Here is a 12,656-nt window from a genome sequence, read left to right as displayed (position 1 = left end):
GACTCTGATGATATATCATCGCAGGATCAGAGCTGATGCCCAAAGCTCTATCGACCAGAATAGTTGGAGGAATATGGTGGTTTTTCACCCTAATCATCATTTCATCCTACACTGCCAATCTGGCTGCCTTCTTAACAGTAGAGAGAATGGAATCCCCCATAGATTCAGCAGATGATCTGGCAAAGCAAACCAAGATAGAATATGGGGCTGTCAGAGATGGATCAACAATGACCTTCTTCAAGGTAAGAAACTGACAGTGTATATTCCCAATGCTTGCCTCCTGCTGAGAGGAGGGGAATGTGGAATAAAAGAGTCTCTCAAAAAAGAAATAAAAATAAATACAGGTGGGCAATATTTTTTATAAAAGAAAATTTATAATGACATAATCTTATTAGAAGGAACTGTGTGCCCTCAGCAACCACCATAAAGCAATTTCTTTGGTCCAATTTACTACACTCGAATCCACAAATCTGTATCATCAAATCCTCTCCTGCCTTTATATCAGAAAAAAAAAACTGCTCTTTTCTGAATACCATCTAACCACCCATTAATTAATCACTCATGTATGGAACCCACAAAATAAGGATTCCTTAATCTGAAATTCTGACCACCAGAATACTTTAATATCATTGTTTTGCTCTTTTTGTTCTGTACTTGATGCGATAAAAGCAGATGACAAGTAAATGTGTTGATGCTGGAATTTCTTTGGAGAATTAAAACCAAAAAAAAATCTCAGAAGACATCGACCTAATACTACATCTGCACCAACTAGGTGCTCCCAGGGTGGCCTGTAGCTTTCAGATGGCCTGGAGTGCCTTCCGTGCACCAAAGGACAATTAAATTAGAGTAGACAGAGCTTTAATGTCAAGCACATGTCATTGTTCAAGTCTTTTTAATTACTTACCCAGAGTAATGAAACCGCATTCTGCCTTGCTTATGGATTAAACTTTAGTGCATATCAAATTTCAGATACTACACCTCCCACAGGGAAAGAAAAAAAAAAGGATTTTAACAGATACAGGGAGGCTTAGAAATAGCAAAAACGTCTTGGAGATCATGGAGCTCAGCCTTCAATTTACTTGAAAAGAGGACAAAACCTCAAGAAGTGAAATTATGTGTTCAGTCATATACTTGGTCTATGACAGAGATGAGCTAGAACCTTCTTTCAAAAGGTAATTGTACATGTGAATAAAGGGAAAACAGCATAACCAAAATGAACTCTAAAACACCTTCATCAAGGTTTCACACCCGGGTTACCAAAAATGAAGTTCTCACCCCAGGATTGAGTCGGCAATGACATGTGAAGAATATTAATTTAGAAACAAGAAACTAAGGACAAGAAAAAGTGGACACTTGTTTATATAACAATATTGGTTCACCAAAGTAGGTATTACTATGCATCAAATTTAGTTTAACAATTAGCAAAAAAAAAAAAAAAATCATTTTCAGAGTAAACTATACCCAGAGGTTTACCAAAAAATAGATCAATGTAAAAAGTTAGGATTTTCTTTCCCTCTATGTCAAAAAAAGATGACTTTTAAACAAACTTTTCATTTTAAGAAATATGTCATTGATTTAGTGAATACGTTAAGTGTGGTGATTATTTCTTCCCCGGACAAGTGTTGTTTTAAGGATGACCGACATTAAATATATGGCTTCCCAAGCTTCTGAAAGCTTGGATTATCCTAAAATCAATAGTATGAAGGGACATAATTTATCCCAAGCTAGTGACTCATCATGATATTTGTCAGAAACCAGGAAAGTCACCCACAAGGTATTTAGGAAGGAGGGACATGGCCAAAGTAGAACTGAGTATGTCAGAAAATACCTGAAAATGATTCACCTCTTTCTCCAATATCAGAGTTTTAAAGCATCAGGAGATGGATGAGTAGAGGCAAAGAAGATTCTACTACCTTCTGACTGTACACCACAAATACAGAAAAGGGAGAGGCTGCCCTTTGACAATGCAATAGCGGACTTGGCCACGATGTATTCACGAAACATCCCTTAACCTCATTTGATTTCTTTCTGCTCACATATCTCTTTGAATATAAAGGATGCTGGTTCCCATTTTTCTGGCAGGACCCTGGGGTGACCACATAGTGCTTGGATAGTGTGTTTCCCCACAGCAATCATGCACTGCTCTCATACCTGCTGTTCCCTGGGCATTTTTGGAGAGGGTTCCTACTTGCTCCCTGGTCCTGAAAATGAAGCACAAAAGGGAAGCGGTCTCTCAGGTCATCAGGCAAACAGGAGGCAATAAGCATCTCAGGGAGGAAGAAGTGATGTTAGTACCGACAATGACAAGGAGAATAGCATGCATTTCACACTAACTCACAGCCTCACACTCTGATTACAAATGCCTTACACATGTTATCTCATTTTTCCTTATAAAAAGCCAGTTGAGATAGCTACTATCACCCTGTTACGTGATAAGGATAATGAGGCACACCTTGGTTAAATAACTTGCCCAAATTTACAAAGTATCAGTGGAAGAGCCAGGGCTCAGTCACACTTCAGAGAGTTCAAGAAGGTGTGTTCCTGGAGGGTAGAGAATTGGTCTGTTTTGTTTGCCATTATATCCCCCAAACCTAACTCTCTGCTTGGCACATAGCAGGCATGCAGAAAATACATTTTTGATAAATGAACATATGCCCTAATGAATTCTAAGAAAAATGGGATTCTACCAGAGAAGGGAGGGTGGGGGACCGAGGGGGAGGAGTGTCACAGTCCGTCCAGGGAATGTCACAAACTACCACGAGCCGGATGCCTTACAAACAACAGGAATGCATTTCTTACAGTTCTGTAAGCTGGCAGGTCCAAGATCAGGGTCCCAGAATGGACAGATGAGGGCCCTCTTCCAGGTCACGGACGTCATTCTGTCCTCACATGATGGAAGGGGCTAGGGGGCTGTCTGGAGCCTCTTTCATAAGGCACTAGTCCCATTCATAAGGTGCCCCCACTACCATGTCAGGACTTACACCTCCCCAAGGCCTTGCCTCCTAATACCACCATCTTTGAGAGTTAGGATTTCAACACGTGAATTTTGGAGGGATACATTCAGACCACAGCAGAAGGGATACATAGAGACCCACACAGGGAGAGATGCAGTTGCCGTGTTCCTCAATTTACAAGTTAGCTTATAACCCAGCAACCCTATTTATCAAGAAGGAATTTATTTGCTAAAAGAGAACAAGAACTAAATCCGCTTTAGTTTTCCCCTTGAGGGTGGCAAGCTGTTGGTAAGCCTCAGAAAGGATACACACTCAGAGTTCTTAAACTGCGTTATTCCACAAGGGAGAGAAACATTCCAGGCTTTTAGTTCTCAGAGCAATTCCACCTTAAGTCTTGAGTGAAGGAAGTTATGGTCACAAACAACCACACCTAACCTGGCTTTGCATTAATGTTTTACCTCTGCTGCTATCAGGGCCTCTGTCCCTTCCTCCTTTCTCTCTTAATCAAAGATGGTATCTTCTTTGGCACTCTTGAATGAATGAGGAGGGCCCCCTGTGCCTAGCCTAACCGAGCACATCCTGATCAGTTGTTGGATCATAAGTCATTTGTTCAAATAGACCCAATTTCATCTCAATTACAAAGAAACTTCTAATACAAAGCATTTTCTCATCACATACAGTGTAACATAGAGTGTTTTTGTTCCCAGAAAAAAAAAAAAAAAATATATATATATATATATATATATATATATATATATATATATATATCCCTTTGGCAGCATCCAAATGGTAGAAATCTGTCTTTGCTTTCAAGTTGATTTTAAATTGTTTTACAGCTAAAGAATAGGCAGTTGCAAAATGGAAAGGACTGTAGAAATTACCAAAATCCATGAACAAAACAGACTTATCCTTCACCATTGGTCTTTGGGCCACAAGCAAGGGATGTTTTCCGTAGAGTTTCTTTTTGCAACATGTGGCCAGAGGTTGCTTGCTCATATTTCACTCAAAATCCATTGGCTTTTCCTAGACTTTTCTATTCTTGCAGACGGTATGACCTTATATTTCATAATTGGGATATTTGATTTTCAACATGAGCAAAACCAAAATTACGCTTTTTTAAATAACTCAAGTGAGATTCCACTACCCACCATCTGAATTCAGGTAACACTGAGGGAGTGAATGGACATTTATTAAGCAAGTGCTGGTCAAGGTACTGCATGACTGAGACAGAGGAGGCTGAGGCAGTTTTCCATCACTGAGTTATTTGGATGTTGAACAACCACATTCATCATCAGGGACTGTATTTACACGGACAACTAAGATTAAATTGTAAATTCAATTCCACATACATTCACAAAGCTTTAGATGGACACCTTGAGATTCTAGCTGATGTTGTCTATAAAGTAAAGAACAACTCTAAGTTTTCTGGCAAAGGTCACCCAGTTATGATGCTTATTAAACACTACATCTTCTCAAGATCATCAGTGCTCTGAGTCTTCAAGTATTAACTGCTGTGGATGATATAACACCTATTTGGCAAAAGGGTGTTAGTCACCACTAGGTGATTACCAGGACAAGGTTAGGAGAGGCCCAATATTTTATCAACTGTTCAGGGACTATTAAAGACATTTTAGGAAATTCTCCAAATATTGGGGGACTATTCATTTCTACTTTGACAGGCCATCAATTAATAAATAACCCCTTTTATAAAGCAGTGCATTAGTAATGGAGAACTTCAAGAGACTTCATTTAAGAGAATTTTTCAACCTCCTTTTATTCTCTACTCAGGATAATACTAATTAACAATATTATATTAACTATATTGGTTGCACAGCTCTCTGCTGCTGAATTGCTTGGTCCTTTCAAAAGCCTGAAAAATAAAGGCTTTCCCTGCCCTTCTAACTCCATGACACCACTACAAACATCTTGGGAGATACAAAGAGCATACATTTCATGGCCAAGCTCAGTGGACACAATTTGGATACAGCTTCCCTAAAGCCCACCCAGTTCCTGTTTTATACCCAAGAAAATTGACAGCAATGACATCTAGCTACACTTTTCCTCTCCTAATGGAGCACAAAGATATGAGGTTTCTCCATCTCTTATCAAAGGTAGGGAATATACACGTATTCCATTCTTTCTCTTGTTGTCATTCTATTCATTACCTTTTGGGATGAATGGAATAGACCAAACTTTGATCTCTCAGTGACAGTTTAGCAAGTCATATTTTTTTTAGATGATGAAAAGATTGCATTGAAAAAGTCTAAGAACTAGGTAAGGCCTGAAAGAAAGGGTTTCTCAGTGCCCCTTGCAAACCATCATCCAAGTGGAATACAGTCTAGTCCATTATTCAGAGATACAGGATACCAACCAGTCTTCTCATGAGATGTTACTAGCATCAAATGCTGGGTTATAAATAAAAACTAGTCGTGAAGTGATTCAGATTGCATGTCTGGAGCCAGACTGCCTGGCTCAGTTCAAATTCTGACTTCACTGCTCATTTGTTATGTAGACCTTAGCAAGTTTTTTAAATGCTCTGTGCCTTAATTTTTCTCTGTAAATTGAAGATATCTAGCTCATAAAATTATTTTAAGGAAAATATGTGCTTATGATAGTGCCTAGCAGATTGTAAACAATAAAAAATTTAGATACTACTATAACTATCACCACCAACATCATCACTGTTAGCATCCAGCCCTTACTCCTAGCTATTAGTCCTACTTTTTTGATCCCTCTAGGTTTAATACACTGCAGTTAGGTCTTTGTTCAGCATCCTTAGTATCTGTGATCTCTGGAAGGTACGCCTTCTTATGGTGGACAGAAAAGTCCAGAGGGAGTGTCAATGCCCAATTTCAGAGGCCAGACCAGATGAAGATCTTAGTCCTTGGAAGCCTTCCTGAGGACATAAATGACATTTGCCGAAGAACCCCTCCCAGGTGGTAGGTAAGCAACAGATGGAGACATTGACATTAGAATACAGCTGAGAAGCAGTGAGGCGGTTCAACTTAATTCAGCTCAATTTATACTTTCCCCAGGATTTCCACTATGACCAGCACTTGAGGTTGGCACTGTAAGAGACAGAAGGGAGAAAGGTGTTAACATTGTGTGTGGGGCTTGAAGACCTGAGTAGTGATAGAGAGACAAGACACACACAGATCTGCTAAATACAATGCAACAAGTGATTAAGAGCCAGGGCTTGTGCAGACAGAAAGTCATGTGTCCATCAGAAAAAGTCCTTGCAAACCAGAATGATAGAAAATACTGATGTAAGAACTGCTTCTCACTAGAAACTCACCTTGTAACAAATCACCATCCTCTCTGACTCAAGCCAGAGGATTATACAGATTAGATCATCATTCAGTCTAAAATGACTTGGATAAAATAGGTTTAAAAAAATCATAACAGACTTGTCATTTCTGGATTTCATGGTCTAGGGACTTCGGGCCAGCTGAGGGACTAAGGGACTCTCTAACCTTTATAATCTCTTTCCAAGGAGCAGTAGGTACTGTCGTCAACCCAAAAGCCATTTCAAGAAAGTTCCTGAACACCGCACCAGGAGAATTGAGGCGATGAGCCATTATGGAGACAGGTGTCAGACAGAAATAGTCAGGTAGCGCAAAATGAAATACATTTCTCAAACTTCTCTGCATAGGAAAATACTCTTCACATTAGAGCTCTTAGCTCGTGTTTGAAAGAGCCAGCTAATTTTACCATCAGTTTCCAAAATGTTAAGTCCTCGTAGGTTCAAAATGTATTTGTTTGGGAAGAAATCCTTGAGTTCAATTAAAGTTAAATTTTTTCTCAAATTCTGATATATTGTCTGTAATGGACCAATTTTTAGACAGGAGAAAAACCTGAAAAACGGTTTAAAGCAAAGGTGTTCAAATCCCACTGAAGAAATTTTCAAAAGGGAACACATAAATTTTTAAAACCTTGGAGATTCTGCAAATGTCATAACTTTTTATCCATTCAAATTAAGAGCATAATGAGCCCCAATGATCACCTTACATACATTTGAAATACAGAAGTTCCTTGCTATATAAGTACAGATGCTTTCTTTTGAGAGCCTTCCTTCAAAGGAATTTTTTTAATTGAGTCATATTTTTGAAACACCGTGGGAATTTATTATTTGATGGGTTCTAGGAAACGGTTGTTTTTAAGGCAACAATTCACCTGTGATATATCTGCTTCATAGTTGATATTTCTACATAGCTGATTTCTTTGTCTTTGATTGATTTTTAAGTTTTTTTCAGAAATCAGGATTTATCTAAAGTAAAGTAAATTGGGGATTTTAAAGTGCAAATTGTTTTTGCTTTTTCATGTGTTCAATATGCATACATTCACCACATTTATATGATCACTTTTGATAAAGATCAAATATTACTGATTTATCCCAACATGTATGTAATGTGTGTAGGGTTATGGATATATGTAAAAATAGACATATATAAACATGGATCTCTACCTTTAAAATCTTCAGACATATTGGTCTGAAGTAGAATTGCACAGTTATTTATTCTACTGAATAATAGAATTATACGTATTCCATGTAGAAGCCCTATAACCTGGTTGGAATAAAAAATGGGATAAATAATGTTATCTCAGTACAAAATGAAATATTGTAGGGATATGTCTGTAAAGTGGAGGTTCTATCAGTCTTAAGATTGTAATATACTACAAAATTGACATATTTTACACGTCACAGCAGAAATGCGGCAACTGAAGACAATGGAACTACAGGGAATACAAATCCTTAAAATTAAAGGAAAAAATAGAAACAATACACACATTGTCTTTTAGGTTGCAACTGTTGTACTTCCTAAAACACCATCTAATGTTTTCCTAAAGAAATATGAGCTGTCTAAATTCATGCAAATAATTCCCATACATTGTACGTTCACTATAAGAATTACAACAGCTCTGTTTATAATAGGAAGATGCCAAAACTACTTAGAGCAATTATTTCTTTAGAAAATTTGTTAATGCTTCTGTAACGTTACTTTAATGTTCTGTGTATTAAAACACATAGTTGACTCCCCATTGGTTGAGTGCACAGATCCTGGGGCCAGATTTCTAAAACCAAATCTTGGCTTCACCTTTCACACATTATAGGGGAAAAAAGAGAAATAAATGATGGTCATCAAATGGTGATATAATAACAGTCCCTTAAAGCAGATATTAGATGAAAAAATGCTTATTCTTTGTGAACAATGTTTCATCAGCATCAGAATAGCCACATAATCAGCTTTAACCAGACAAAATGAATTTATCTAAACCCGATACTCTTCCAGGACTTAAGAAAAACTGGATGATTTCAGATTTAATAAATGAGGCCTTTTTAGTTTTAGTGACTTTCGCTAAGAAGCTTGGAGTACTTTACAAATATTCTAATTAACCTTTGCCATATTCAGTGGAACAAGAGGCAATCACTGCTCTTTAAATATATATTATTTAGAGCAATTTGGCAGGCTATGACTATTGAAGACTTAGAAGTGCAAAAACATCCAGGCTATTATTCAAACAGTCTGCTTGGACTTTTAATATTTATGGTAATTTTTCATGAAGTATGCTCTTATTTTTAAGAATTATTAAGATTTGTGTCTTAAAAATGGAAAGTCTTTTAAAGAGGAATAAATCTAATTTACCCCCCAAATAGTACTTTTTGACCTAAGAAAAGTAAACATTACAGCACAGGGCACAACAGTAGACAGAACTCAAGAATAAGGAGGAAAAAGACCTTAATTCTGTACTGGCTTTTTACTGACCAAATGTGACCTTTTGTGTGTCACTTAATTGTGCCTAAAGTCAGGACCTGCATAAGTAATATGAAGGGGTTGGTCTAGAGAGCAGAACCTGGGAGTCGAAAGGTCCTTAAGTAAATCCCTTTCTTTCTTCCTTTTTTTTTTTTTGTGGTCTTTGAATAGGAAAATATCTCTTTTTTAAAAAAACTATTTATTTATTAATGTATCATTAATAAGCAATCTTAATGAGGGTTTCATATGAGCAACATTGTGGTTTCAACATTCACCAGTCCTCCCCCCAACCCCATTGTAGTCAATGTCCATCAGCATAGTAAGATGCTATAGAGTCATTAATCCTCTTCTCTGTTTTTTTATGTACAATATCATATCATCTGCAGTGACAGTTTAACTTCTTCCTTACCAATCTGGATGCCTTTTATTTCTTTGTGTTGTCTGATTGCCTTGGCAAGGACCTCCAGTACTATGTTGAATAAAATTGGGGAGAGTGGGCATCCTTGTCTTGTTCCCAATCTTAAAGGAAAAGCTGTCAGCTTTTACTGTTAAGTATGATGTTGGCTGTGGGTTTGTCATATTTGGCATTTATTATGTTGAGGTACTTGCTCTCTATACCCATTTTGTTGAGAGTTTTTATCATGAATGGATGTTGAATGTTGTCAAATGCTTTCTCAGCATCTTTGGAGATGATCATGTGATTTTTGTCTTTCTTTTTGTTGATATGGTGCATGATGTTGATGGATTTTCAAATATTGTATCATCCTTGTATCCCTGGAATAAATTTCACTTGATCATGATGGATGATCTTTTTGATGTATTTTTGAATTCAGTTTGCTAATATTTTGTTGAATATTTTCATCAGGGATATTGGTCTGTAATTTTCTTTTTATGTGGTGTCTTTGCATGGTTTTGGTATTAGAGTGATGCTGGCCTCATCGAATGGTTTGGAAGTATTCCCTCCTCTTCTACTTTTTTGAAAACTTTAAGGAGTATGGGTATTAGGTCTTCTCTAAATGTTTGATAAAATTCAGCCATGAAGCCATCTGGACTAGGCCTTTTGTCTTTACATAGTTTTTTGATTACCAGTTCAATTTCATTGCTGGTACTTGATCTGTTTAGATTTTCTGTTTCTTCCTGGATCAGTTTGGGAAGGTTGTATTTTTCTAGAAAGCTGTCTATTTTTTCTAGGTTATCCAATTTGTTAGCACATAATTTTTCATAGTATTCTCTAATAATTCTTTGTATTTCTGTGGTGCTTTTTCCTCCCTGTTATTTATATGAAATATCTTTTTCCATCCCTTCACTTTTCATCTGTGTATGTCTTTGGGTTTGAAATGAGTCTCTTGTAGGCAGCATATAGATGGGTCTCACTTTTTTATCCATTCTGTAACTCTATGTCTTCTGATTGGTGCTTTCAGTCCATTTACATTTAGGGTGATTATCAATATGTACTTATTGACATTGCAGGCTTTGGATTTATGGTTACCAAAGGTTCAAGGACAGCTTCCTTACTAACTAAGTTAACTCACTTATTATGCTATTTCAAACACAATCTAAAGGTTCTTTTCTTTTTTCTCCCTTCTTGTTCTTCCTCATCCACTCTTTATATATTAGGTGTCATATTCTGTACTGTTTGTGTATCCCTTGACTGACTTTGTGGGTAGTTGATTTAATTTTGCATTTACTCAGTAATTCATTGGTCTACTTCCTTTACTGTGATTTTATTTTCTCTGGTAACAGTTATTTAGCCTTAGGAGCACTTTCATCTATAACAGTCCCTTTAAAATACACTGTAGAGATGGTTTGTGGGAGGTAAATTCCCTCAACTTTTGCTTATCTGGGAACTGTTTAATCCCTGATTCAAACTTAAGTGATAATCTTGCCACTAAGAGTATTCTTGGTTGGAGGCCCTTCCATTTCATTGCATTAAATATTATCATGGCACTGCCTTCTGGCTTGTAACGTTTCTGCTGAAAAGTCTGATGATAGCCTGATGGGCTTTCCTTTATATGTGATCTTTTTTCTCTCTCCGGCTGCTTTTAATGCTCTCTCCTTTTGCTTGATCTTGGCCATTTTAATTATTATCTGTCTTGGCGTTGTCTTCCTAGGGTCCCTTTTGTTGGGCGATCTCTGCACTCCCATGACCTGAGAGACTATTTCCTTCCCCTGATTGGGGAAGTTTTCAGCAATTATTTCTTCAAAGACACTTTGTGTCCCTTTTTCTCTCTCTTCTTCTTCTGTATTAGTTGCACAGTTCTGTTATTATTCTTTCATTCTTAGAGATCCTTTTATCTCTCTGTGCCTCAGCATGTTTGTTTTCCTGTTCTCTAATTTCTATTTCATTTATGGTCCCCTCTATCTCATCTAATCTACTTTTAAATCCCTCCATTGTATGTTTCTTCTCAGATGTATTTTTCAGAATTTCTATCTCTTTCTTTAAGTCCTCCCTAACATTTTGAATATTTTTCTGTAGCTCCATGAGCATATTTATAATTTTTATTTTGAAATCTTTATCAAGAAGATTGGTGATTTCAGCTTCACTTAGCCCTCTTTCTGGCATCTTCTTCTGTATTTTTGTACAAATTTTTTTTTCAGTTTCATTTTATTAGTGAATCCTGTGAACAGGGACAAAGGAATGACAGGCTGTGTATTGCAGTGGAGGGCCTTGGGGCTGCATTGCCAGCCAGGGGGTTGGAGCGCCTGGAGATCATGAGAGTTCCCAACATGCTGGGCTAAGTGTGCCAGGATGATTTTGTCCACCTGCCCTTTCTCTTGAGCAATGAGCTCTGTGTAATCTTTACCCCTTTAGTACCCCTCTGGCTTTTAGGAAATCTTTCAAAGTGCCTGCCTTCTTTGTCCTTGGGGACCATTTGTGCTTACCTGGTCTCCTCAAGCAACTGGAATCTCAGTCTCTCCAAGTAGTCTGCTTGTCTGTGCTTTCCAACCCCACTAATCTCCAGAGCACCATATAATGTGGGTTCATGCTCCTGGAGCAGATCTCCAGGCTGGGTGTTTAGCAGTCCTGGGCTTCTTCTCCATCCCAGCTCCATTTTCCTTCCTCCCACTTGTGAGCTGGGGTTGAGGGAGGGCTTGGGTCCTGCCAGATCACAGCTTTGCTACTTTACCCTTTTCTGTGAGGTATTCTCTTTCCCTCAGGTATAGGCAGTTTATTCTGCAGTCTTCAGGTCGCTCTTTCAGGATTAGTTGTATTTGTTGTATTTTCCATGTTATATGTGGTTTTGGAAGGAAGTTTTTACCTCACTTCTCACCCTGCCATCTTTTTCCCATCTCTCAAGCAAATCCCTTTCAGTCATGAGGTTCCCCTTGTAGGTTTCCAGTGGTGTAAAGTGACTATATCATAAGGTCTCTGAGCTATCTACAGATATTTCTGTTAAAAAGTTGATTCCTTAGCCACATTTTGTGTCTTTCTGTATTTCTAAGCTCCCCAGCCTCTCAAATAGTCTATAATTCTAAGTGTGGATTATGTGGGAGCCCCACAACAGCAAACTTTCTAAATGATGAAAGAGATCTTTCAATGAAAGCAGAAGGATGTTATTCTCTGTCCCACTATGTTTACCATCACTAGGCTGGAATACATAAAGCAGGAGCGAGTCAAGAGAATTTAGAATGTTTCTTATCTTTGACCAAGTCCTCCACAAGTGATACTATTCTTAATGAGAAAAGATCTGCCTTTCATGCTCCAAAGGATTCCATGCCAGTTAGATTTTTCCCTCCAGCACCTCAGGGAATTCAGGCCAACAAACTTTTACTCCAAGAAAGACATAGACGTGGTTGAATTAAATCCATTACTTCCATCTCCAAAAAGCAATGCTACTCAAATTGGGATGTGAGGAACATAGTGACAAGGAAACACTGTGTTACTTATTGGGATCAGATAAAGAAATTGAGAGTAAGAGTTTAGAAGGTTTTCAGCTTTTTAATATTG

General features: G+C 37.7%; 1 protein-coding gene across 8 annotated transcripts in view; it reads left to right on the top strand.

Annotated features, from left to right (window-relative positions):
* Positions 1-12,656, top strand: part of GRIK1 (glutamate ionotropic receptor kainate type subunit 1) — a 366,591-nt gene that overhangs the window by 329,539 nt on the left and 24,396 nt on the right. For all 8 annotated transcript variants that reach the window (XM_036926325.2, XM_036926321.2, XM_036926328.2 and 5 more), the window contains one exon: positions 25-242. In XM_036926325.2, the coding sequence (XP_036782220.2) occupies positions 25-242 (218 nt within the window). The remainder of the gene's footprint in view (positions 1-24; positions 243-12,656) is intronic.

This window comes from Manis pentadactyla, chromosome 1 (genome assembly GCF_030020395.1).
Source record: "Manis pentadactyla isolate mManPen7 chromosome 1, mManPen7.hap1, whole genome shotgun sequence".
NCBI lineage: Eukaryota > Metazoa > Chordata > Mammalia > Pholidota > Manidae > Manis > Manis pentadactyla.
Note: the sequence above shows the minus strand (reverse complement) of the source record. Positions and strands in the feature narration are given on the sequence as shown.